The sequence below is a fragment of the Scyliorhinus torazame genome, chromosome 5, assembly GCF_047496885.1.
Source record: "Scyliorhinus torazame isolate Kashiwa2021f chromosome 5, sScyTor2.1, whole genome shotgun sequence".
NCBI lineage: Eukaryota > Metazoa > Chordata > Chondrichthyes > Carcharhiniformes > Scyliorhinidae > Scyliorhinus > Scyliorhinus torazame.
The window spans coordinates 88,774,236-88,798,263 of record NC_092711.1 but is presented as its reverse complement, the minus strand read 5'-3'; the positions used below and the strand labels follow the sequence as shown (position 1 = coordinate 88,798,263).

Sequence of the window (24,028 nt, the reverse complement as noted above, 5' to 3'; positions counted from 1 at the left end):
ATAGTACAGAATCGATGGGCCGAATGACCATTTTTTTTACTGTACTATGATTCTTACAATTCTGCAATATTGTATTTTTATTTGGGTCTTGCTGAATAGAGCAAACTCAGGAGCTGAGTTTCTTGTCAATCAGAGAGACTGCTCTGTGTATCAATCCACTTCCTGAGATTGTTAAACTAGCTGCAGCCCCTGAACCAATTTCCTGTATGTTCAGACATGTCCTGTTTGTTTTTCCAATGGCTTCAGTCAATGCAGTTTTGTTTTTGAACACATTACACTATATCCGACCTGTGGGATTTGACTTATTTCCTCCTTATCAGTTGTTTTTGAACACTGTTCCTGTTTTTATCCTGAATCAAACTGCACAAACTGTTTCACCAGGGCTTCCTGGATCCTTTCTCTCCTTCTTCACGGTATCATTGTCAGACTTTTACAGCGTGCTCTTTCCAAGGGCCGACTCGATGGGCCGAATGGCCTACTTCTGCACTGTGAATTCTATGATACTATGTTCCCCTTCAGCTTTCTTTGCTCCAAAGAAATCAATCCCAGCCTATCCAGCCACCCTGAACCGCTCCAGCCCAGGCAACATCCTGGTGAATTTCTTCTGAACTCTTTCCAGAAAAATTAAATGCTGACTCTGACTGGGTTCAGTTCTACATTCACTGGTCACTAGTTCTACTCCAGCCTCTTGTCCAAGTGCTCAGTATTACAAAAGCTCAATTCTCCAGCCAATTGATGCTGGGGCTCTGATATCGGAATCTGGAGTTGACCTCACCTGATGCGACGCACCATGTAAAGAAAACGAGGTCCTTTTAACCATGACGATTGAAAATTGTGTCTGTATCTTTAAGAACTGCTCGCCCACGTTTCCATCAATGTGTGAAATATGGCCCGTCAAGAACTGCTCTCACTCCCACGTTTCCTTGTTTGAAATGCAACACATTTACTTACCAATGTTCACCTATGTCTCCACTCCAGCAAGTTGATTTCTTGAAACAATAGATTGTTGAGCTTTTTCTGAGTTGGGTTCCAAAGGCGGCCGGAAAGATCCTGGACTCTGATCCACTGAACCCGCCCCACCCACTGACAGCTCACAATGCCCGGGGAATGATTGACGGAAACTCCGGACCAATAGCGGGTCTGGAGGAGCGAATATGGCGATTGGTCCTCCAACTAATCGGAGTGAATGAGGGGCGGGGCTGATCCCGGACCCTCTAATTGGCTGAAACTCTGCATCATTATGAAGCTGATTTGTCTCAAACCCCAGGAGAAAACTGGACTTTTCTGTTTGTGGCTTTAAACAGATGAAACCCTGTGGGTGTGGAGCAAACATTTCAACATTTGTTACTGAAATGGATTCCTTCAGAACAAACAGTCGGGATTATTTGAGGGTTAGGTGTCAGTCAACTCAGTTGGCTGGTTCGTGCTGTGGAGCGTCGCCAACAGCGTGGGTTCAATTCCCGTGCCTGCTGAGGTTATTCATGAAGACCCACCTTATCAAACTTGAGAGTGATGAAAATCGGGGATCTGTGAGGTCCAGAGTTGGAGGAGCAGAACGATCTGGGTGGGATGGCGGGCAGGAGGTGATTACATAGAGAGGGAGGAACGACATCAGGCAGGGATTTGAAAAAAAATCTGAGAATTGTAAAAAAAAAATCGATGCATTGTTGGACCGTGAACCAATGTAGATCAGTGAATGGGACTAACTGTGAGTTAGGATACAGAGAGATGGAGGGGTAGTGATTATGTCACTGGACTAGTAGTCCAGAGGCCCAGATAAATATTCTGGAACATAGGCTTAAATCCCAATATGGATTGGTGGAATTTAAATTCCATTAATAAAATCCTCAATAATGGTGACCATGAAATTAACATGAATTGTCGTAAAAACCCTGGTCTGGCCTACATGCGACTTCCGACCTAAAGCTATGTGGTCGACTTTTAACTGCCCTGAAACGGCTGTAAACTCCAATCAGCAACCCCCCCCCCCCTCACCCCCCACCCCCAGGACTAAAAAAAAAAGGAAATCCACACAAAACAAATGTTCCAGTGTTCAGCGACAGTACAGAGGACAAAGCCTAACCTCCGATATTGGAGGAAGTTGTGTCCACTCACACTCCTTTCCCTGTCTCTGAACATTTTACATCTGAAACAGTGTGATTTTTGTGAAGTACATCAGGTGACATTGAAAAAATATATATATTGAACCTCAGGAAGTCCCAAAACCTTTATAAAATGAAATGCTGTTGAAGGTGAGTCACTGTTGCAATGCAGAAGGCCTGGGAGCTCCCACATCAGCAATGTGCCGATGACCAGCGATGCTGGTGGCCACCCAATACAGCCAGTTGGGAACTCGCTGGTGTGTCAGCAGGTTAAGTGACTGAGTGAATCCCTTCCTACACAGTGCAATGAATGGTTTCTCTCCTGTGTGAGTTGGTATTTCATCAGATATTTATCGCTTTAAAAGTTTTCACACAGTGCGGACACTTAAATATGCTGGTGTTTCTGGAAGCTGGACAATTCAGTGAATTTCTTCCCACGCACACCGAGCAGGTGAACGGTCTCTCCCTGGTGTGGCGGTGTCTCATTAGAGCGGAGAAGGATGAGGGGCGACTTGATAGAGGTTTATAAGATGATCAGGGGAATAGATAGAGTAGACAGTCAGAGACTTTTTCCCCGGGTGGAACACACCATTACAAGGGGACATAAATTTAAGGTGAAAGGTGGAAGATATAAGAGGGATATCAGAGGTAGGTTCTTTACCCAGAGAGTAGTGGGGGCATGGAATGCACTGCCTGTGGAAGTAGTTGAGTCGGAAACATTAGGGACCTTCAAGCAGCTATTGGATAGGTACATGGATTACGGTAAAATGATATAGTGTAGATTTATTTGTTCTTAAGGGCAGCACGGTAGCATTGTGCATAGCACAATTGCTTCACAGCTCCATGGTCCCAGGTTCGATTCCGGATTGGGTCATTGTCTGTGCGGAGTCTGCACATCCTCCCCGTGTCTGCGTGGGTTTCCTCCGGGTGCTCCGGTTTCCTCCCACAGTCCAAAGATGTGCCGGTTAGGTGAATTGGCCAATGATAAATTGCCCTTAATGTCCAAATTGCCCTTGGTGTTGGGTGGAGGTGTTGAGTTTGGGTAGGGTGCTCTTTCCAAGAGCCGGTGCAGACTCAAAGGGCCGAATGGCCTCCTTCTGCACTGTAAATTCAATGATAATCTATGATTAATCTAGGACAAAGGTTCGGCACAACATCGTGGGCCGAAGGGCCTGTTCTGTGCTGTATTTTCTATGTTCTATGTGTCAATGAGTTCCCAGCTGGTATGGAGAACTGAATCCTTTCCTACAGTCACAAAATTTCTAAGTTTCTCCCTGTTGCAGCTATCCTTGTGTCTTTCCAGGATGGATGATCAGTTTCAACCTTGAATGGGATACACAGGATATACAGTACAGAGACTGGCCATTCGGCCCACCCAGTTTGTACTGGTGTTTGAGTTCTATTTGAGCCTCCTCCCAACTTTGCTTCTCCCATACATACACGTTGTCCAGCCTCCCTATAAATACATGGATACTATTCGCTTCACCCACTCCCTTTGATAGAGTAATAGAAGTTTACAGCATGGAAACAGGCCTTTCGGCCTAACTTGTCCATGCCACCCAATTCTTACCCCCAAGAGAGTTCCAATTGTCTGCATTTGGTCCATATACCTCGATGCCCATATTACCCATATAACTGTCTAAATGTTTTTTAAAAGACAAAATTGTATCCACCTCTACTACTACCTCTGGCAGCACATTCCAGACACTCACCACCCTCCCTGTGAAAGAATTGCCCCTCCGGACCCTTTTGTATCTCTCCCCTCTCACCTTCAACCTATGCCCTCTAGTTTTAAACTCCCCTATCTTTGGGAAAAGATATTGACCTTAATGTCCCTCATTATTTTATAGACCTACATAAGTTCACCCCTAAGCCTCTGACACTCCAGGGAAAAGAGTCCCAGTCTATCCAGCCTCTCCTCTTAACTCAAACCATCAAGCCCTGGTAGCATCTGAGTAAATCATTTCTGCGCTCTTTCAATTTTAATAATATCCTTTCTATAATAGGACCAGAACTGTAGACAGTGCTCCAAGGTGGCCTTACTAATGTCTTGTACAACTTCAGCAAGACGTCCCAACTCCTGTATTCAATGTTCTGACCAATGAAACCAAGAATGCTGAATGCCTTCTTCACCATCTTGTCCACCCATGACTCCACTTTCAAGGAGCTATGAGCCGGTACTCTTAGATCTCTTTGTTCCATAACTCTCCCCAATTCTCTACCATTAACTGAGTAGGTCCTGCCCCGATTCGATCTACCAAAATGCATCACCACACATTCATCTAAATTAAACTCCATCCGCCATTCATCTACCCACTATCCCAATTGATCAAGATCCCAATGCAATCCTAGATAACCTTCTTCACTGTTCACTATGCCACCAATCTTGGTGTCATCTACAAATGTACTAACAGTGCCTCCTACATTCTCATCAAATCATTATTAGTAACAAATAACAATGGACCCAGCACTGATCCCTGAGGCACACCACTGGTCACAGGCCTCCAGTTTGAGCTCATTCTCACCATTCTCTGGGTGAAAGTGTTTTCTGAATTTCCTATTGGGTTTCTTGATGACTATCGTATATCGTGGTCTCTGGTTTTGCTCTTCCCCACAAGAGGAAACATTCTCTGTGAATCCTCGCTATCAAAACCTTTCATCATTTTATACACCTCCATTTGGTCACCCCCTCAGTCTTCATTTACCAGGAGTAAAGAGGACCTGCCTCTCAATACTTTCCTGATTTATAAGCTCACACATTTCTGGTATCATCCTTGTGAATCTTCTCTGTTCCCTCTCCAGTGTCTCCATCTTATAATGTGGGGACCAGAGAAATGGAAAGTTCAGTTTGCTGAGGAGAGGATCCAGAAAATCCAGCACCTTCTCAGCCCAATGTCTTCATCTGCAGCAAATGTGTCAGGTTTTGTCTTGCCACAGAAAGGCTCCTGAACTATCCCAGGCAATGGTTAAAACAGAGCTGAAACCTTAAGATGCAAACTGTCATCTCACAAGATGGAAGGTTGCCTAAGATGTAGGCTGGACAGAACCACAGCCTGTACTCTACGTACGGTGTAACCAAGGTCCCAAAGGATTATCATAACTTCCTTCTTTTTATTTCTAACCCTCCGACATTAACGCTCCGTGCTTGGTTTAATTTCTTTATTGCTCGGAGACCTCTGTTTCTCTCCAACATCAACACTCACAACTTCCACGTAAGTGACCTCCCTATTCCTACCAAAATGCACAACCTCACATTTTTCCATGTTCTACTTCAGTTGTCAATTATTTGTCTATTCAGCAAGTTTTGAAATGTCCTCGTGTAATTTATTGCAGTTCTCCTCGATTCTATCTTCCCAGTTTAGAGATTGTGTATTGGATTTCAAAGTCCAAGTGGTGAATGGAAATTGTGAACAGCCATGGTCCCAGCACTGATCCTTGTGGAACATCACTTCCCACCTTCTGTCACTCTGAATAACTCCCCTTTACTCCCACTCTCTCCTTTCTGTCTTGAAGCCAGCTGGCAATCCAGTCTATCATTTGTCCCAACACATTCTCAAACCATGTCCATTATTCTCCCGTAGGTAATCTTATCAATGGCCTTTTGAAAATCCAGATAAATAACATTGACTGCATTACCATTGTCTATGCTCTCTGTTATCACATCAAAACATTCAAGAAGATTGGTCAGGCAAGATTTTCCCTTCTGAAATCCACACTGACTGTTCATTGTTATATTTATTTTTTCTAGATGTTCTTATATTCTCTATTTTAGTCAGAATTGTATTATTTGCTGATGTGAAGCTGACTGGTGTACCATCCCTGGGCATGGTCTGTCCCCTTCTTAAATACAGGAATTACATTAGTGATCCACCAGTCCTCTGACACTACACCTTTCGTGAATGAATTATAAGCAGTACTGCCTGTGCTACCACTTCCCAGGGGCTGGTTTAGCACATTGGCCAAATCGCTGGCTTTTAAAGCAGACCAAGACAGGCCAGCAGCATGGTTCGATTCCCGTACCAGCCTCCCTGAACAGGCGCCGGAATGTGGCGACTAGGGGCTTTTCACAGTAACTTTATTGAAGCCTACTCGTGACATGGGTTCTTGAATTAAGCGGAAAATTCACAGATGGTGCTTTTAAAAAGGGGGACTGTGATCCTCAAAATCAGTGGCTTGTCCAGAATATTAAACTCCAGTCAGTTATTCTTAATATCAGCAGAAACAAACCAAATAGACTCAGATGACCAATTATTGACGTAATTAACAGCAGCAGTTACAGCAGAATTCAACGACTGCTGTCACTTGTGAACTTGCTGATGTGACAGTAGGTGTTGTGACTGAGTGAATCCCTTCCCACTCACCGAGCAGGTGAACGGTCTATCCCCAGTGTGAACTCGCTGGTGTGTCAGCAGGTGAGAGCATTGAGTGAATCCCTTCCCACACTGGGAGCAGGTGAATGGTCTCTCCTCAGTGTGAACTCGCCGGTGTGACCAAAGGCCGGATGAATGAGTGAATCCTTTCCCACAGACAGAGCAGATGAACGGTCTCTCCCCAGTGTGAATGCGTTGATGTGCAGTGAGGACAGAAGGCTGCCTGAATCTCTTTCCACAGGAGGTGCAGCTGAATGGTTTCTCCTCGGTGTGAACTCGCCGGTGTGACCAGAGGCCAGATGAATGAGTGAATCTCTTCCCACACACGGAGCAGATGAATGGTGTCTCTCCAGTGTGAATTCGCTGGTGTCTAGTGAGGTCGGAAGACTGACTAAACCTCTTTCCACAGTAAGTGCAGCTGAATGGCTTCTCCCCAGTGTGAGTGCGTTGGTGTATCAGCAGGGTGGAGGACTCAGTAAATCTCTTCCCACACACGAGGCAGCTGAATGGTCTCTCCCCGGTGTGAACCCGCTGGTGTGCAGTGAGGTTGGTTAACTGCCTGAAACTCTTTCCACAGTCAGTGCAGCTGAAGGACTTCTCCTCAGTGTGATTTCGCTGGTGTCTCAGCAGGGTGGTTGACTTATTAAATCCCTTCCCACATTCAGAACAGGTGAATGGCTTCTCCCGAGTGTGACTGCGTCGATGGATTTCCAGCAGACATGTGAAATTAAATCCTTTGCCACAGTCCTCACATTTCCACAGTTTCTCCATGGTCCCTCCCCCAGTGTGGCTGCAGTGATGGTATTCCAGCAGGGATGGATAATTGAAACCTTTCCCACATTTCTCACATTTCCATATTGTCTCCCCAGTAAGACTGCGTCGATGGTTTTCCAACAAGGAGGCATGATTGAATCCTTTCCCACATTCCTCACATTTCCAGGGTTTCTCTCCCGTGTGACTGCGTTGGTGAATTTCCAGCAGGGATGGATAATTGAATCCTTTCCCACAGTCCTCACATTTCCAGGGTTTCTCTCCCGTGTGACTGCGTCGGTGAAGTTCCAGCAAGGATGGATAATTGAATCCCTTCCCACATTCCTCACATTTCCATGGTTTCTCCATCGTGCCAGCCACAGTGTGACTGCGTCGATGGACTTCCAGTCGGGATGGATAATTGAATCCCTTCCCACAGTCCCCACATTTCCACGGTTTCTCCATGGTGCCGATGTCCTGGTGTCTCTCTGGGTTGGATGATCAGTTGAAGCTTCGTCCACACACCCAACACGTGTTTGTTTTCTCTCCACTGTCCGGCTTTGCAACCAGAGAAACCTCTTTCCACAGTCAATATACTGGACTCTTTCACTCCGGAGTGAATGCTTCCAGATCCTGTTATAAAAGAATAGAATGAGACAAAGTCACAGCACAGAAGGAGGTAGTCACCCTGAAGTTAGAATCCTTTTAGTTCTGAGACAAATCAGGATTTCACAAAAATCATCACGTCAGTACAGACAGAAATTCAGAACGGACAATTCTAGTTTCTGTGGACCATTTCTTCCTCACTTGTTGCACCGAAGTTTTAAAACCCCATCCTGCATTTTTTGCTCCTTCCTGCGCTGAAACCATAGAGTTTTACAGCACAAAAAGACGCCCATTGTGACTGTGCTGACCATCAAACACCATCTATTCTAATGCCAGTTTTAGGACTTGGTCCAAAGTCATGCATGCTATTCCATATCAAGACCACAAGACATAGGAGCAGGATTAGGCTACTCGACCCAACAAGTCTGCTCCGTGATGCAATCATGGCTGATATTTTTCTCATCCCCATTCTCCTGTCTTCTCACCCCACCCCCCCATTCTCCTGTCTTCTCCCCATAACCCAAGAGCCCCTTATTAATCAAGAACCAGGACCTGGGATTCATGTCGTATTACATTCACTCCCCACCATCTGGCCTGGGCTTGCAAAATCTTACCAACTGTCCTGGCTTGAGACAATTCACACCTCTTTAACCTGGGGTTACCCCTATCTCTCGATCTGTAAACACTTAATTAACTGCAAATGCTCGCATTCTGAGCATTGTCTTGCATCTTTGAATTTGTCTATATTAAGACTTCTTACTGTGCTCACCCCAGTCCAACGCCGGCATCTCCACATCATTCTATGCTTCGGCTAATCGGGACTCCCCTGATGAAGGAGCTGTGCTCCGAAAGCTAGTGATTCGAAACAAACCTGTTGGACTTTAACCTGGTGTTGTGAGACTTGTCACAATATACACACAGGTATATGATGGTGCACAGACAGGCAGTGATTGACACACAGGATGACCAGTGAACACACAGAACACAGCAGCCAATCACCAGACAGGACACGAGCACTATAAAGCTAGAGGGCACTAGCTTTCCCGCTTTCTGGGGATCCAGCCTTTGAGACAGTCAGAGCCGTGAGCAGCAACTAGAACATACACCATGTGGTAGTAAGATAGTCTGGTCAGGTTAGTCTTAGGTCTCCAGTCAAGTCAGCATAGTGTCAACCCACAGTTAACGTATGGATGATGTCTAAGAGTTCAATAAAATCGAGTTGCATGTCTTCAAGTGTTGGAAGCCTGTCTCTCTCATTGCTGCAGTAAACACAGTCCTCGCAGACCCAGCTTACCCAACACACCAAGACAGTCCAACGCCGGCATCTCCACATCTTGGCTAATAAAGACAAGTATCCCATCTGCCTTCTGAAGCAGCTGATGTCCCTGTGCTGCTGCCTCAGGATCTGTGGACAAGCTCCCTCTGACCCTCCACTTCCCAGCGTCCTGCCCTTCATTGTTACGTCACCAAGAAACCCGCGCCTGCGCTCTGCTCCCCGCTGGAAAAAGATGGCGGCCGTTAACCTGGGCCTGTCCCGGGGAAAGCACCGACGCCTCAAACGCGGGAGCTGCAGGTTGTTATTTGGGGTTTGCCGCCTACACCGGGTGTTAATGAAATCTCTTCCGAACTACGCAGTCGCAGAATCCCCTCCCGCCGCTGCTATTGCCTCTTACCGGCTGCCGAGCGACAAACAGACGTCTCTCCATCACCATCAGAGCCTGCGTATGCTCGGAACACTGGAGGAACCGCGCATGCGTTCAGATCTCCAGCTGATAGAGGGCATTCACCATCGCTGGGAAGGCTGGGTAAAATCCCCGCCATTAGAGGTCCCTATTTGTTTATATTCGGTGTTACTGAGTCTGCGCTAATGCCCGTCTCAGCTTCCTGCAGCCGCGCATGCTCCGGGAAGCAGGCTCCAGGGGGTGGAGCTTTCGTGGATTCACCCATTCATAGAGAGAAACATCGTGTGTCATTGAAAAATAAAATGTTATAAGTCAAGGCCTCATTTTGTTTCATCCTCCAAACCCCTGAACTTTATCTGACGTGTAATGTTGGCGACTGTTGATCGATTGTCCTGGAAGCCAACAGGAAGAGAACTCAGAGGTCAGAGGATTAAGGGAGCAGCGAGTTCTGTAACAAATCACGGGCAAGATCCTCTGTTCACCAGTCAAGTGAGTAATTTGAATTAAAAATAGGAAATTCTGGAAAAGACCAGAGAAACTGAAGGAATGTTTTGAGTTCGTCTGGCTTCTTCAGAGTTCAATTATTGTGAAACCCTGGTTACCAATTTATCTTTCGTCGTTTTATTTTCCATCTGGACCAAATCAGTTGTCCACCAATCTCCTGATTTGACAGCCTGTTTCTGACATTTTCTGTTCTTCTTCCTGCCTCTGAGCACAGTTGTAAAAGAGTCTTCAGTTCCATATCGAAGAGCTGGGAAAGAGAGAGAAGCCGGGAAACATTTATTTTATGTTAACGCACACTGTTAGTGAAGAGAGATGAGAAAGACCAAAGTGCATGTTCGTCTCTCTGTGTGACCGTGAAGAACTGTCCAGCCTGAAGCTCAGTTATTGCTGTATGATCCTCCCCAGATTATCCTTTCTGAGCTCCAGATAGTTGAAGTTAAACAATCAGGTAGGAAAGACACGAGGTTCAAAACAGTTATGGGGATTATCAACAGAAGCAAAGGCGAATTGTCAGAATGAAAATGATTCAGTCCTAGATGTGATTACAAAGAACAAAGTAACACACTGCACAGGAACAGGCCCTTCGGCCGCCAAGCCTGTGCTGATCATGATGCCCTAACTAAAAAAAAAAACCTTCTGCCCTGACTCGGACCCTATCCCTCTAATTCCTGCCTATTCATGTACCCATCCAGAAGCCTCTTAAATGTTGCTAATGTGCCTGCTTCCAACAAATCCTCTGACAGCATGTTCCAGGCACCCACCGCTCTCTTCGTAAAAAGCTTAGCCCGCACATCTCCCTTAAACTTCCCCCTCTCACCTTGAACCTGTGCCCCATTTGTAATTGACACTGCACCCTGAGAAAAAACCTCCAACTATCCATCCTGTCGATGCCTCTCATAATTTTGTAGACCTCCATCAGGTCTCCCCTCAGCCTCTGTCTTTCCAGTGAAAACAAACCTAGTTTATTCAACCTCTCCTCATTGCCAACACCCTCGAGATCAGGCAACATTCTGGTGAACCTGCTTTGCACTCTCTCCAAAGATTCCACGTCCTTCTGATAATATGGTGACCAGAACTGCACGCAATATTCCAAATGCGGGCTAACCAAGATTTTATATAGCTGCAACATGATTTTCCAACTTCTGTACTCATTGCCCCGGCTGATGAAGGCAAGCATGCTGCATTGTCAGCAGCAATAACAGCAGAATCAAATCCTTGCAGTCACTTGTGCATTGGCAGGTCAGTTTGTGAGTTGACAAATTGAATCTCTTCTCACACAGAGCAGGTGAACAGCCTCTCACCAGTATGAATGTGTTTGGGTTCAGTCCGAGTCGCTGATTGCCCTCTAGTACATTAAAAAGTGGTTATTCTGAGCTTGTGATCCTACAGAATGAGCTGCCAGCATTTCAACTATGGGGAGCAGCACAGCCACTGCCCATGGCTGAGTCTGACTGACAAAGCGGAGGCCAATGGTAGCACACACCAAGGTAGAGACAAGACAAGAGACAAGTACTAATATAGGAAATGGTAAACAGACCGTGACAGCAAGGGACAGATCTAAGAGTGATTCAGCAGATAAGGCAAGATGCTATGAGTGGCACGACTGCATAGTGGTTAGCACAGTTGCCTCATAGCTCCAGGGTCCCAGGCTCGATTCCTGGCTTGGGTCACTGTCTGTGTGGAGTCTGCACGTTCTCCCCGTGTCTGCGTGGGTTTCCTCCGGGTGCTCTGGTTTCCTCCCACAATCCAAAGATGTGCAGGTTAGATGGATTGGCCATGCTAAATTGCCTTTAGTGTCCAAAAAGGGTAGGAGGGCTTATGGGGATGGGGTGGAGGTGTGGGCTTAAGTAGGGTACTCTTTCCGAGGGCCGGCAAAGACTCGATACGCCGAATGGCCTCCTTCTGCATCGTAAATTCTATGTTTATGCTACAAAAATGATAAAAGGACAACAGTTAAGGCTCTGTGTCTGAATGGACGTAGCATTCAAACCAAAATGAATGAACTGATACTAAATCCTATTTGCAGTAAGTGTGATCTGATAGCTATTACAGAGACATGGCTACAGGATCACATAGCTTGGGACCTGAATATTGAAGGGGAGGTGAGATTTAGGAATGATAAGAAGCTAGGAATAGATGGAAGGGTGGCTCTGTTTATTAAGGATGCTATTAGCACATTAGAGAGGGATTACCTAAATTCAGAAAACCAGGATGTAGAAGCAGTTTGGGCCAAGGTGAGAAATTATAAAGGTCGATGTTCCTTGTGGGAGTGATGCTTCCAAATTGTAGCTACGCAATAGGACAGGGTATAAAAGAAGAAATAATGTGAGCTTGTCAGAAAAGTACAGCAATAATCAAGGGAGATTTTAATCTACATATAAATTGGAAAAATCAGATGGCAAAAGTACCTTAGATGAGGAGATTATACAATGTTTTCAGGATAGTTTCCTAGAACAGCACATTCTGAAACCAACCAAAGGACAGGCTATACTAGACCTGATATTGTGCAATGAGATAGGATTAATTGATACCCTCATGGATTGAGGGTATTCTTTTTTTCAATTAAGGAGCAATTTAGCATATCGGATTCAACTCTCCTGCACATCATTTTGGGTTGTGGGGGTGAGACCCATGCAGACACGGGGAGAAGTACAAACTCCACATGAGACCCGGGTCCGGAATCAAACCCGGGTCCTCAGCGCCGTGAAACAGCAGCGCACGGCAGCATGGTAGCACCCGGGTTCGAATCCCGGTTTTGGTCACCTGTCTGTGCAGAGTCTGCACATTCTCACTGTGTCTGTATGGGTTTCCTCTGAGTGCTCCTATTTCCTCCACCAAGTCCCGAAAGAAGTGCTTGTTAGGTGAATTAAACATTCTGAATTCTCCCTCTGTGTACCCGAACAGGCGGCAGAATGTGGCAACTCAGGGATTTTCACAGTAACTTCATTGCAGTGTTAATGTAAGCCTACTTGTGATAAGAAAGATTATTATTATTAACCACCATGCCACCCCATGATTGAGTTTTACATTCAGTTTCAGGGAGAGAAGAGTTTGTCCAAGACGAGTATTTTGAACTTGATTAAGAGCAATTCTGAGGGCATGAAGTTGGAGCTAGTGAGAGTGAACTGGCAAATGTGCTTAAGGGATGGATCAACAGATGTTTAGTGGCAGACATTCAAAAGGATATTTGAGAATATACCGAATAGCCACATTCAAATGAAAAAGAAAATTCCAAGGGTAGGGCCCATCATCTGTGGTTCACTAATGGAGTTAAAGACAATATTGAACTGAAAGAAAAAGCACATATTTGCACAAAGACAAGTGGCAGGTCAGAAGATTGGAAAGAATATAAAGAACATAAAAAGTGATGAAACTATTTATAAGGAAGGAGAAACTAGAGTATGAGAGAAAGTTAGCCAGAAATATAAAGATGGACAATAGGAATTCTATAGATATTTAAATAAGAAAATAATTAACAAAGTGAACATTGGTGCTTTAGAAAGTGCATCTGGGGAATGGAAAGTAGGGCGATGGCGGATGAATTAAACATGTATTTTACATCTACCTTCACAATTGAGGAACAAGTAATATTGCAGAAATAGCTGCAAATCATGAAATGGAAGGGTGGGAGGAACGCGTCAAAATTACAATAACCAAGCAAGTGGTATTGGGCAAATTATTGGGTCTGTGGGCTTAAAAGTCCCCTGGTCCAGATAGACCTCACCGTAAAGACTTGAAAGAAGTCACTAATCAGATAGTTATTGCACTGGTTTTAATTTTCCAATATTCCCGAGATTGGAGGAAGGTCCCATTAGATTGCAAGATAGCAAATGTAACTAATTTATTCAAAAAGGGAGACAGAAGCAAGGAACTATAGGCCAGTTAGCTAAAAATCTGTCAGAGTGAAAATGTTAGAAGCCATTACTAAATATGTTACAGCAGGAAACTTGGAAAAATTCAATCAGGCAGAGTCAAGATGGTTTTGTGAAAGGAAAATTATGTGAAACCAATTTATTGGAGTTCTTTGCAGGAGTTATATGTACTGTGGATAAAGGGGAACTGGTGGATGCACTGTATTTAGATTTACAGGAGGCATTTGATAAGGTGCCACATCAAAGGTTATTGTGTGAAATAAAAGCTCATGGTGTAGGCCGTAACATATTGGTATGTATTGCAGATTGGCTAGCTATCAGGAAGCAGAGTTGGTGCGAATGGGTCTTTTTCTAGTTGACAGGTTGTGACAAGTGGTGTGCGACAGGGATCAGTGCTAGGGTCTCAACTTATTATAATTTAGGTAAAGACTTAAGAGATTGAAGGTATGGTTGCTAAATTTGCTGATGACAGAAAGATAGGGAGGAAAGTAAATTGTGAAAAGGACATAAGGAGGCTACAAAGGGACATAGATAGGTGAAGTGAGTGGGCAAAGCTCAGGCAAATGGAGTATAATTTGAGAAAATGTGAAATTGATCAGCTTGGCAGGAAGAATTTGAAAAACGCTTTTATCTACATGATGAGAAGTTGAAAAGCTCTAGGGTGCATAAGGATTTGGGTGTCCTTGTGTGTGAATCACAAACGGCTGGTATAGAAGTACAGCAAGTGAATAGGAAAGCTCATTGAATTTCATCATTTATTGTGAGGGGAATTGATTACAAAAGTAGGGAGATTATGCTTCAGTTGTACAACAAATTGGTGAGGCCACATCTGGAGTACTATGTACAGTATTGGTCTACTTATTTAAGGAAATATGTAAATGCATCAGAAGCAGTTCTGAGAAAGTTTACTGGACTAATACCTGGAAAGGGTGGCTCATCTTATGAGGAAAGGTTGAGGAAGTTATCTACTAGAGTTCAGAAGAGTAAGAGGCAACTTGATTGAAACCTTTAAGATCCCGAGGGCCGTTGAAAGTGTGGATGTGGAGAGGATGTTTCCTCGTGTCGGAGAATCTAGAACTCGGGGTCAGGGTTTGAAAATAAGGAGGTAGCTTATTTATTACAGAGATTAGAAAAATTTGTTTCTCTCAGACGGTCATGAATCTCTGGAACTCATCCTCAAAAGGCAGCAGAAACAATAGTCTCTGAATATTTTTTAAGGCAGAGCTAGAGAGATTCTTAATCAACACGGGGGTGAAAGGCTATTCGGGGGGGACAGGAATGTGGGGTTGAGGTTAAATCTCTGAGTGGCATGGTAGCACAGTGATTAGCACTGTTGCTTCACAGCGCAGGGTCCCAGGTTCGATTCCGGCTTGGGTCACTATTTGTGTGGAGTCTGCGAATTCTCAGTGTCTGCGTGGGTTCCCTCCGGGTGCTCCAGTTTCCTCCCACAAGACCTGAAAGACGTGCTTTTAGGTAACTTGTGAATTCTCCCTCAGTGTACCCGAACAGGCTCCAGAATGTGGCGACTAGGGGATTTTCACAGTAACTTCATTGCAGAGTTAATGTAAGCTTACTTGTGAGAATAAAGATTATTATTATTAAATTAAGAGGATCTCAGCGGAGCCTGTTAACTGCTGCTATGATTATACAACAGATCTCCAAATAAAGAAAGGTACGATAGCCGAGTGGTTACGTTATTGGATTAGTAATGCGGAATCTAAACAAAATGCTCTGGAGATGTGAGTTCCAATCCCACAACAGCAGTTGGAGAATTTGTATTTAGTTTGAGTCATAAATCTGACAAGATTAACCCACGTGGGGACTTTACTGTCACTGAAGAGAGATGAGAAAGCGGTGATTCTCTCAGTGGGAGCCTGAAGGACTGTGTCCAGGCTGAAGTTCTGTTCCTGCCACATGATTCTACCTCCGATTGTCCTTTGAGCTTCAGACAGGTGATTCTAAACACTCAGGAGGGAAAGACAAAAATCTACAAAAATGTGTTGGAAGCAAATTTGACATTTATCGAAAACATTAAACACCAGCTCAGTTATTGGGCTATGAAAATCAGGAAAACAAACTTCAATTATCCGAACAAACATGTTTCAATTTGGATGTGATTAACAACAGTGAAACAAGCCCCTGCTCTCACTTCTGAACTCGCTGGTGTGTCACAAAGTTGGATGAACGAGTGAATCCCTTCCCACACACAGAACAGATGAATGACCTCTCCCCAGTGTGAACTCGCTGCTGTCTCAGTAGGTTGAATGAATGAGTAAATCCCTTCCCGCACACAGAGCAGATGAACGGCCTCTCCCCACTGTGAACTCTTTGGTGCTCCACCAGACTGGATGACTGAGTGAATCTCTTCCCACACATAGAGCAACTGAACGGTTTTTCACCAGTGTCAGCTCTCTGATGTATCCGCAGGGTGGATGACTGACTGAATCCCTTCCCACACACGGAGCAGGTGAATGGCCTCTCTCCCGTGTGGCTGCGCTGGTGTGTCAGCACCTCACCTCTGCTTTTAAAACTCTTCTCACACTCAGAACATTTAAAAGGTCTCTTATCAGTATGAACACGTTGATGTATCAGCAGGCTGGATAATTGTGCAAATTCCTTCCCAAACACCAAGCAGGGGAATGGCTTCTACCCGGTGTGAACTCGCATGTGGATAGGGAGCTTGGATAACTCTGCAAATCCCTTCCCACACACAGAGCAGATGAATGACCTCTCTCCAGTGTGACTGCGTCGATGAATTTCCAGCTGGTATGGGTAACTGAATCCCTTCCCACAGTCCCCACATTTCCACGGTTTCTCCATGGTGTCAGTGTTGTTGTGTCTCTCTAGGTTAAATGATCAGTTGAAGCTTCGTCCACACACAGAACACGTGTACATTTCTCCCTGCTGTGAATGGTGTGATGTTTTGTCAAGCAGTGTAACTGGTTGAAGCTCTTTCCACAGTCAGTTCAGTTCACTGGAACACTCTCACTTGGCTGTGTGGGTATCTCGGTGCTTTTCCAGTCACTGATTTTTGAAATCTTTCCCACAGACAGAACAGACAAACATTTCTCCTTCCACATTCAGGTCCTGATGAAGAGAGTCACTCTGAATGTTCCTGATAATTCATTTCAGATCGCTGCCAGTAAATTCTCGTCTTCTAATACCCTGTAAAAGTTTAGAGGAATTACAGAGAATACACAGAACAGAAACAGGCCACTTGTCCCAACTGGCTTCTGCGGGTGTTGGTACTCCACACGTTTCTCCTCCCATCCCATCTACTCAGCTCAGTCTTTCAGTCTCTCTTTCTATTCCTGTCTCTCTCATGCATTCATCCAGTTTCCTTTTGAAAGGATCTCAGCTTTTTGCCACAACCACATCCTGTGGTAGTGAGTTCCACATTCTAATCGCTCGGAGTAAACACATTTCTCCTTATTTCCCATGAGATTTATCTGTGACTTTCATGCATTTCTGACCCCAAATTTTGGATTGTCTCAGAACTGGAAACAATCTCTCTACATCCTAATAGTTCTAGGGATGTAGAGGAAAGGATGGCGAAGATGATTCTGGATATGAGCGAAAGTAACAGGGTAGTTATTATGGGAGACTTTAACTTTCCAAATATTGACTGGAAAATATATAGTTCGAGTACAATAGATGGGTCGTTTTTTGTACAGTGTGTGCAGGAGGGTTTCCTGAAACAATATGTTGACAGGCCAACAAGAGGCGAGGCCACGTTGGATTTGGTTTTGGGTAATGAACCAGGCCAGGTGTTGGATTTGGAGGTAGGAGAGCACTTTGGGGACAGTGACCACAATTCGGTGACGTTTACGTTAATGATGGAAAGGGATAAGTATACACCGCAGGGCAAGAGTTATAGCTGGGGGAAGGGCAATTATGATGCCATTAGACGTGACTTGGGGGGGATAAGGTGGAGAAGTAGGCTGCAAGTGTTGGGCACACTGGATAAGTGGGGCTTGTTCAAGGATCAGCTACTGCGTGTTCTTGATAAGTATGTACCGGTCAGACAGGGAGGAAGGCGTCGAGCGAGGGAACCGTGGTTTACCAAGGAAGTGGAATCTCTTGTTAAGAGGAAGAAGAAGGCCTATGTGAAGATGAAGTGTGAAGTTTCGGTTGGGGCGATGGATAGTTACAAGGTAGCGAGGAAGGATCTAAAGAGAGAGCTAAGACGAGCAAGGAGGGGACATGAGAAGTATTTGGCAGGAAGGATCAAGGAAAACCCAAAAGCTTTCTATAGGTATGTCAGGAATAAGCGAATGACTAGGGAAAGAGTAGGACCAGTCAAGGACAGGGATGGGAAATTGTGTGTGGAGTCTGAAGAGATAGGCGAGATACTAAATGAATATTTTTCGTCAGTATTCACTCAGGAAAAAGATAATGTTGTGGAGGAGAATGCTGAGCCCCAGGCTAATAGAATAGATGGCATTGAGGTACGTAGGGAAGAGGTGTTGGCAATTCTGGACAGGCTGAAAATAGATAAGTCCCCGGGACCTGATGGGATTTATCCTAGGATTCTATGGGAGGCCAGGGAAGAGATTGCTGGACCTTTGGCTTTGATTTTTATGTCATCATTGGCTACAGGAATAGTGCCAGAGGACTGGAGGACAGCAAATGTGGTCCCTTTGTTCAAAAAGGGGAGCAGAGACAACCCCGGCAACTATAGACCGGTGAGCCTCACGTCTGTAGTGGGTAACGTCTTGGAGGGGATTATAAGAGACAAGATTTATAATCATCTAGATAGGAATAATATGATCAGGGATAGTCAGCATGGCTTTGTGAAGGGTAGGTCATGCCTCACAAACCTTATTGAGTTCTTTGAGAAGGTGACTGAACAGGTAGACGAGGGTAGAGCAGTTGATGTGGTGTATATGGATTTCAGCAAAGCGTTTGATAAGGTTCCCCACGGTAGGCTATTGCAAAAAATACGGAGGCTGGGGATTGAGGGTGATTTAGAGATGTGGATCAGAAATTGGCTAGCTGAAAGAAGACAGAGGGTGGTGGTTGATGGGAAATGTTCAGAATGGAGTACAGTCACAAGTGGAGTACCACAAGGATCTGTTCTGGGGCCGTTGCTGTTTGTCATTTTTATCAATGACCTAGAGGAAGGCGCAGAAGGGTGGGTGAGTAAATTTGCAGACGATACTAAAGTCGGTGGTGTTGTCGATAGTGTGGAAGGATGTAGCAGGTTACAGAGGGATATAGATAAGCTGCAGAGCTGGGCTGAGAGGTGGCAAATGGAGTTTAATGTAGAGAAGTGTGAGGTGATTCACTTTGGAAGGAATAACAGGAATGCGGAATATTTGGCTAATGGTAAAGTTCTTGAAAGTGTGGCTGAGCAGAGGGATCTAGGTGTCCATGTACATAGATCCCTGAAAGTTGCCACCCAGGTTGATAGGGTTGTGAAGAAGGCCTATGGAGTGTTGGCCTTTATTGGTAGAGGGATTGAGTTCCGGAGTCGGGAGGTCATGTTGCAGCTGTACAGAACTCTGGTCCGGCCGCATTTGGAGTATTGCGTACAGTTCTGGTCACCGCATTATAGGAAGGACGTGGAGGCTTTGGAGCGGGTGCAGAGGAGATTTACCAGGATGTTGCCTGGTATGGAGGGAAAATCTTATGAGGAAAGGCTGACGGACTTGAGGTTGTTTTCGTTGGAGAGAAGAAGGTTAAGAGGAGACTTAATAGAGGCATACAAAATGATCAGGGGGTTGGATAGGGTGGACAGTGAGAGCCTTCTCCCGCGGATGGATATGGCTGGCACGAGGGGACATAACTTTAAACTGAGGGGTAATAGATATAGGACAGAGGTCAGAGGTAGGTTCTTTATGCAAAGAGTAGTGAGGCCGTGGAATGCCCTACCTGCTACAGTAGTGAACTCGCCAACATTGAGGGCATTTAAAAGTTTATTGGATAAACATATGGATGATAATGGCATAGTGTAGGTTAGATGGCTTTTGTTTCGGTGCAACATCGTGGGCCGAAGGGCCTGTACTGCGCTGTATTGTTCTATGTTCTATGTTCTATCTACACGGTGCCATATGGCAAACTGGGCAGAAAACTAAAAGATCATGAGAACAAAAGAAAGTTATGAATTGGATTTAAAATTGCCTCAATGGCAGGAAGTGCTAATTGACGATTGTTGGGTGTTTTTTTGTGACTGGAAGATGGTGACACTGTGGTAATATCACAGGACAAGTAATTCAGAAGCCTTGGCTATCATTCTGTGGACATGGATCAAATTCCACCATGGCAGCTGGAAGAAACAAATTCAATGAATAAATCTGGAATTAAAAGCTAGTCCCTGTGTGAACATTAAATTATTGTTGATTGTTGTAAAAACCACCCCGTGGTTGCCTCTGGGAAGGAAATCTGCCATCATTACCTGGTCTGGCCAACCCATTGCAATGTGTTTAACTCTGAACTGCCCTCTGAAATTGCCCAGCAAGCCACTCAGTTTAAGGTCAATTAGGAATGGGCAGCCAAGCTGGTTTGCCCCTGACACTCACATCCCATAAAGAATAGAGAAAATCAAAGGGCTGTTTCCAGTACAGGTTTCAAAGGATTCGGTACTGGATCCTTCATTCCTGGTTTATATCATTGATTGGAAAGTAAATGTAGGAACATCAATAAGAAGTTAACCTATGACACAAAAAATGATTAGACACTTGATAGTGAGGAAAAATCTGGAGGGAAAACAAGGCAAAGGATTACATGATAAAGGGCAGGGCAGGACTAGTTAGGTCAGAGCCAGGGTCCTGTGCACAGGACAAGAAGGATGTCCTAGTCTATCCAGCCTCTCCTTATAACTCAAACCATCAAGTCCTGGTAGCATCCTCGTAAATCTCTTCTGCACTCTTTCTGGTTTAATAATATCTTTTCTATAATATGGTAACCAGAACTGTACACAGTACTCCGTGTGTGGCCTTACTAATGTCTTGTCCAACTTCAGCAAGACATCACAACTCCTATATTCAATGTTCTGACCAATAAAACCAAGTATGCGAAATGCCTTCTTCACCACCTGTGACTCTACTTTCAAGGAGCTATGAACCTGTACTCCTAGATCTTTTTGTTCTATAACTCTCCCCAACTCCCGACCATTAATTGAGTAGGTCTTGCCCCGAATTGATCTAACAAAATGCATCACCTCCTACTTATCTAAATTAAACTCCATCTGCCATTCATTGGCCCACTGACCCAATTGATTCAGGTCCCGTTGCAATCCTAGATAACCTTCACTGTCCACTGGATAACCTTCACTGTCCACTGGATAACCTTCACTGTCCACTGTGCCACCAATCATGGTGTCATCTGCAAACGTACTGACCTGCCTCCTACATTCTCATCCAAATAATTAATATAAATAACAGTGGACCCAGCACTGATCCCTGAGGCACACCGCTGGTCACAGGCCTCCAGTTTGAAAGACAACCCTCAACAACCACTCTTTGTCTTCTGTCGTCAAGCCAATTTTGTATCCAATTGGCTACCTCGCCCTGGATCCCGTGAGATTTAACCTTGTGCAACAACCTACCATGCGGTACCTTATCAAAGGCCTCGCTAAAGTCCTTGTCGCAGTGTCAACTGCACTGCCCTCATCTACCTTCTTGGTTCCCCCTTCAAAAAACCCAATCAAATTTGTGATTCATGATTTTCCACTTGCAAAGCAACGTTGGCTGTCCCTAATCAGTCCTCGTCTTTCTAAATGCCTGTTGATCCTCTCTCAGAATGCCTTCTAACAACTTATCCACCACAAACGTGAGGCTCACCTGTCTGTAATTCCCAGGCTTTTCCCTCTGGCCTTTCTTAAACAAAGGCATAACATTTGGTACCTTCCAATCTTCAGGCACCTCACCTGTGGCTATCGACGATTCAATATCTCTACTAGGGAACCCGCAATTTCCATCCTAGCCTCCCACAATTTCCTGGGATACATTTCACCAGTTTCCGGGGATTTATCTACCTGGATGCACTTTAAGCTTGATCTAACCCCATTCCCCCACTCCATGTTGTGGGTAATCTGCAATCCCCAAACGAAATTTTAACAGTCCCAGCTCCCAATACCTTCCATTCTGTCTCTCCTAGCCGTGGCATCCAGGGATGGTTTTGCTAACCTGCCTGTGTATCTGCTCTGGCAGTGTTTGATGACCGAGGGTAACTGGAGCTTTACTCTGTATCAAACCCCGTGTTGTACCTGTCCGAGAGTGTTTGATGAGGTCAGTGTATATGGGGATTTCTTCCGTATCTAACCCCGTGCTGTAATTGTCCTGGGAGTTTTTGATGGGGACAGTGTGTAAGGGGATTTCCTCTGTGTCTAACCTTGTGCTATACCTATTGTGGGAGTGTTTGATGGGGACAGCATCGAGGGAGATTTACTCTGTATCTAACACCATTTTGTATCCGCCTTGGGAATGTTTCATGGGGCAATGTAGAGGGAGCTGTGCTGGAACTGATTGGAGAATGGTTCAAGCTGGCACGTGGTACTCAGATTTTCCAGTACAGGCACCCTTCACTTTAAAAATAACATTTCATTCAGAGATCAGAGAAACCATCACCCCCACCCCCCCGCACAGTTCCAGAGGGACAGTGAGAGTGCTGAACACTGTTGCACCATTTCTTTATATTTCATCCAAGTATTTTTCTGTTTCATAGAATCCCTACAGTGCAGAAGGAGGCCATTCGGCCCATCGAGTCTGCACTAACCCTTCAAACCGGTACCCCACTCAGGACCACTCCTCCACCCTATCCCCGTAACCCCACCTAACCTTTGGACACTCAGTAGAAATCTTTTAGAATGGCCAATCCACCTAACCTGTGCGTCTTTGGACTGTGGGAGGAAACTGGAGCACCCGGAAGGAACTCACGCAGATGTGGGGAGGAAGTGCAAACTCTACACAGTCACCCGAGGCCGGAATCGAACCCCCCTCCCTTTGATCTCCTGTCAGCCTCTGTTCGAATGAAAAGAGCCCCAGTTTCTCTAATCTCTCCTGGTAACTGAAGCCTCTCTTCCCTGGGATCATTTCAGTGAATCTCTTCTGCACCCTTCCCATGGCCTTGACATCCTTCCTGGTGTAAGATCCCCAAAACCTGATCTAATATTCTAAACTGCAGCCTAACCAATGATTTGTACAGATTTAAATGACCTCTGTCATTTTGTATTCCACACCCAGAATTATAAAACCTTGGATCCCATGTTTTTTTCAAACACTTTATCAACTTGTCCTCCCACGTTTAAACATTTGTGTATCTGAACTCCTTTTAGGGTTTTGGAGATATTAACATAACATGGCTGAAATACATTGACATCCAATGTCTGATATAATGCGTGTTATGGGAGAGAGAAGTTTAGTCTGAGTTAGAAACTCAAGCAGGGCTTCACTGCAGACAGGTCACCGTGGAAACGCTGATAAGACATTCCTTCACTGCAGACAGGTCACCGTGGAAACGCTGATAAGACATTCCATTCCACAGAATCGACTCATTGGAAACTCTAATCAGATAGGGGGGGAGAGGGGGGGGAGGACAGAGTTTGTCTGTTATTAACCTCAACATAAACTTAAACCAGAGTGAATCATGGAACAGATTTAAAAAATTTAAAAATAAATTTAGAGTACCCAATTATATTTTTTCAATTAAGGGGCAATTTAGCATCGTCAATTCACCTACCCTGCACATCTTTGGGTTTTGGGGATGAGACCCACGCAAACACAGGGAAAATATGTAAAGTCCACACAGACAGTGACCCAGGGCCAGGATCGGACCTGGGACCTCAGTGCCGTAAGCAGCAGTGCTAACCACTGTGACATCGTGCTGCCCTTGCAACTGATTGAATTCTGATGTTTATAGTTACAGTAGTGGAACTATCAGAAATAACAGAATTAACAGGCAGGGTAGTTTAGGGAGAATGAGGAAATTACTGAAGAAACGTAACTGCTGGGAACCAGAGAATGTGTCCTTGTAAATCACAGATTAGAAAAATTCCTGCTGTCTTTTCCTCACTTGCTGCATGAACTGTGTTCCGTACAGGGCACCAAACCTCAGGAAAGATACATTGCACTTGGTAACAGTCCAGTACAGATTGACCCTGATGAAGTGAGGTTGGTGAACTGAGTGAATCCCTTCCCACA

At 44.9% G+C, this 24,028-nt stretch overlaps 2 protein-coding genes across 2 annotated transcripts in view; both read right to left on the bottom strand.

Annotated features, from left to right (window-relative positions):
* LOC140418840 (uncharacterized) overlaps positions 1–1,059 on the bottom strand; it is a 37,069-nt gene extending 36,010 nt beyond the window's left edge. Inside the window, exon 1 of the mRNA XM_072502478.1 lies at positions 952–1,059. The gene's annotated coding sequence lies outside the window, so the exon portion shown is untranslated. The remainder of the gene's footprint in view (positions 1–951) is intronic.
* A 4,188-nt stretch (positions 1,060–5,247) lies between these two features.
* Positions 5,248–10,058, bottom strand: LOC140418839 (uncharacterized). Its single transcript, XM_072502476.1, has 2 exons — positions 9,502–10,058; positions 5,248–7,855 (listed from the first exon to the last, which is right to left on the bottom strand). Exon 2 carries the CDS (start codon positions 7,685–7,687, stop codon positions 6,401–6,403), a length of 1,287 nt encoding a protein of 428 aa, XP_072358577.1. The 5' UTR covers positions 7,688–7,855; positions 9,502–10,058; the 3' UTR covers positions 5,248–6,400.
* Positions 10,059–24,028: the final 13,970 nt, after the last annotated feature.